The sequence below is a fragment of the Cebus imitator genome, unplaced genomic scaffold, assembly GCF_001604975.1.
Source record: "Cebus imitator isolate Cc_AM_T3 unplaced genomic scaffold, Cebus_imitator-1.0 Scaffold394, whole genome shotgun sequence".
Classification (NCBI taxonomy): domain Eukaryota; kingdom Metazoa; phylum Chordata; class Mammalia; order Primates; family Cebidae; genus Cebus; species Cebus imitator.
Window position 1 is genome coordinate 1,376,761 of NW_016107709.1, and position 3,956 is coordinate 1,380,716.

Sequence of the window (3,956 nt, forward strand, 5' to 3'; positions counted from 1 at the left end):
AATCAATCAATCAATCTATCTGTCTCAGGAAAATCTTCCTGTCTTCATGGTAATGAATTCCTATGTTGTAGCAATGATAGGTTCTCTCAACTATTTCTGCCTTTCTTAGAAAGAAATCAGAAAAAGTTGAAAATGAAAAAAAAAATTTGTGAGACATCATCAATGTATAATCAAATCATCTTTTTTGTGTTATTATATGGGATTCCTTGGTAATTTTCCATGGTGAATGTCACTTGTGCCTTCTTTTCCCACTAGTATGCTCTCGCTGCTGATGAAGTAGTATTTAATCAGAAGGAATTGGAGGTGAAGGAGCTGAAGAATCAAGTGCAGATGATGGTACAGGAAAACAAAGGGCATGCTGTGTCTTTGAAAGAAGCACAAAAAGTGAATAGATTGCAGGTAGTGTTTCTTAACGTATCTGTCTCTGTAGATTTACTTGAAATAGTACCTCACTAAACACAGTAGCATTTTAAATGCTAAGTGGGAACTTAAAAAAAGTATGTTCATTTGAAGAATTCTGAACATAGGCACCTGAAAGAATTATTAGCTTTTCCCTTAAATCTACTTAAATGAAAACATTTTTATTGTTAGCTTGACTTTGGTTTTAGAAATGTAAAGATAATACTCAGGAAATTAATTTATAAATCATATTATGGTTATCATTTTTCCATACTTTTCCCTCCTGTTGTTTGCCAGGGTAATATAGGCAATGCAATATTGTTAGGAGTTGAAAGGTAAATACATAATTTAAACTTTAAATTGTGTTTAAGTTATCCTCTTATACCTTGTGAGTGATTTGCTTTTTAACTTTGCTTAACTATTTCAAATTTTCTGTCTTAGCTTTCCTATTATTTACATGGATATGTCTGTAGTATAACATAGTATGCCTCTAAATATTATACTCCCTGGCTGTGGCTTCTCCCATCACCCCAAATAGTTAATATCATTTAAAGCCTTTAGCTTCCTATCGGGGAATAACTAATGACCTGAGAAATAATCTGATTCAGGACATATCAGATTTTGATTTTCATGTTATTTGATTTTTGTTTTCTTTTTTAACCCTTCTAATTGTGTTTTGTTGTTGTTTTTGTTTGTTTTGAGACAGGATCTCTGTTGCTCAGGTGGGTGTGCACTGACACAATCAGAGCTCATCACTGCAGCTCCTCCTGAGCTCAAGTGATCCTTCCACCTCAGCCTCCTGGGTAGCTGCAACTACAGGTGCACTCCACGATACCTGGCTAATTTTCTGATTTTTTCATGGAGACGGGTTCTCACTGTGTTGCTCAAGCTGATCTCAAACTCCTGGGCTCAATGATCCTACCATCTCAGCCTCCCAAAGTGCTGAGATTGGTTACAGGCATGAGCCACCATGCATGGCCATAATTGTATAATTAAAAAATGTAAAACTAAAGTATATACAAAACAATACATATTATTCAGCGATTATCACAAAGAGAACGGCTGGGTAACCACCACCAGGTCAAGAAATTGCTAACTGCCAATGCCTCAAAATTCTTAGTGCCTCCTTATAGTCACTGTTCCTCCTTCTTCCTCAAAGAGAGCCACTCTCTTGACTTACATGGTAATCATTTCTTTGCTTTTTCTTATGGTTTTACTATCTAAATATGTATCCTTAAACACTACAGTTTAGTTTTTGGAATTTTTCTTAATCTATTCAGTATACATTATTCAATATCTGACTGGTTTTGTTGAACATTGTTATGTTTCATCCACTTTTTAATGGTAATACGTTTTCTGTAAATTCTAATATTTTATCTATAATGTGTAACCGTGGTTTGTTTAGTTTGATAGCTACATAGGATTTTATTGTGTGACTATACCACAATTTATTTTCTGTTCTACTGTTTGATGGACATTTGTGGTTTTCTATGAAATTTTCTCATGAATTTTCAGTGTCTCTTGGTGGAGATGCACACACATTTCTTTCAGATTTCATGCCTAGGAGTTGAATTGCTAGGTCATAGGATAGGTGTATCTTCAATTTTTGTAGGTAATACTGGATTGTTTTCCATTTTACACTCCCACCCAGCACTATGTGAGCATTCCCACTGTTCCATATGCTTCTCAACATTTGTTATTGTTAATTTTTAAATCTTAGCCAATCTGGTAGATATGTAGCATCATTTTATTGTGGTTTTAGTTTGCATTTCCCTGATGACTAGCGAGGTTGAACATTTTTTTTTTCATAGGTTTTTGGCTATTTGGATATCCTCCTTTGTGAAGTACTCATTCAAGTCTCTTGCTTGTTTTTCTATTGAGTTACCTGTCTTCTAAATTAATTTGTAGAAGTTTGTTATATGTTCTGGGTATGAGTTCTTGTTGTATATTCTGGGTATGATTGCAGATAATTTTTCTCTTTCTGTGGCTTCCTTTTTACTCTCAGTGGTGTTTTTGATGAAGAGTTCTTACTGTAATCAAATTTATCAGTCTTTTTCTTTATGGTTAGTGATATTTGTTCTCTAGTAAGCTTTTCCTTTTCCCACTTGTTTCCTCTGAGGATATTTTCTATATTATCTTCTGAAGCCTTATTGTTTTGCCTTTCATATTTAGCTGTATAGTCCTTCAGGAATTGATTTCTGTGTATGGGATAAAATAAAGATCAAATTTCATTTTTTAAACATAGAGATACTCATTTGTCCCAGCAACATTTATTGGAAACCATCTTTTCACAACTGTTTTGAGTGCTATCTTTATCATAAATCAAGGTCCATTTGTGCATGAATCTCTTGTCTATTTCTTGGCCTTCTATTGTGTTGGTTGATTTGTATGTCCTTTAGCCAGTATCACATTTATTATTTATTGTAGGTTTATAAGTCTAGATATTTTGTAGAGCAAGGCCTTCTGCTAGTCTCCTTCCCTCCTCACTTTCCAGATGTCTTGGATGTTCCATATAAATTTTATTTTAATTTAAACATTTTTAAATAATAATTTTATTGAGATAGAATTCCCATACTGTAGAATTCAGCTTTTCAAATATACAATTCAATGATTTTTTTAGTGTATTTACAGAATTGTCTAACCATCACACCATCTAATTTTAAAATATTTTTATCACCCCAAAATGAAATCTTGTATCCATTAGCAGTTGCTCCTCATTTTCCTCCTTTCTTTAGCCCCTAGCAAAAACCACTTTACTTTCTACCTCTATAGATTTGCCTATTCTAAACATTTCACATAACTGGAATCATACAGTAAGTGGCCTTTGTGTGTGACTTCTTTCACTTGGTATGCTATTTTCGTTTATTTTTCATGGTCGAATAATAATTGTGTATGTTTCTAGGATACAATGTAATGTTTTGATGTATGTATACGTTCCATCAAGCTGGTTAACATTAATTCACTAATTAACACTGAATTACATTTATATATCTGTTTAGAATTAATGAATATATTTTGATTGAGTCTCTTAATTCATAAGCATGGTATAGTTTCTATTTACTTGTATTTAGTCTGGTTTTTCTCAGTAATGGCCTACATTTTTTGGTGCAGAAATAGTGCAAATAATTTGTAGATTTCTTTCTAGGTACTTGATTTTTTTCTGTCACTGTAAATGGTATCTTTTAAAAATTTCATTTTTCTGATTTCCTAATTGTTGGTATGTGGAACTCTACTAATTTTTTCATATTTATACCTCATTTATCCAGCAACCTGACAACTCACTTTTTGTTGGTATCAGGAGTGTTCAGTTGCCACTAGGTGGGAAGCCTTAAAAATTCCTGAGATAAATAGAAAGATCCAAACTTTTTGGAAGTAATTCCTTTTTTTTTTTTTTTCCGGAGACAGAGTCTCACTGTGTCAGTCTCAGCTCACTGCAACCTCTGCCTCCTAGGCTCAAGCGATTCTCCTGCCTCATCCTCCCACGTAGCTAGGATTCTAGGAACCCACCACCACGCCTGGCTATAAACTTGCTGCTGCTTTTTTTTTTTTTTTTTTTT

General features: G+C 33.6%; 1 protein-coding gene across 1 annotated transcript in view; it reads left to right on the forward strand.

Annotated features, from left to right (window-relative positions):
• KIF27 (kinesin family member 27) overlaps nucleotides 1-3,956 on the forward strand; it is a 77,945-nt gene that overhangs the window by 18,012 nt on the left and 55,977 nt on the right. The window contains exon 4 of the mRNA XM_017508526.2: nucleotides 256-399. Coding sequence (XP_017364015.1) covers nucleotides 256-399 — 144 coding nt within the window. The remainder of the gene's footprint in view (nucleotides 1-255; nucleotides 400-3,956) is intronic.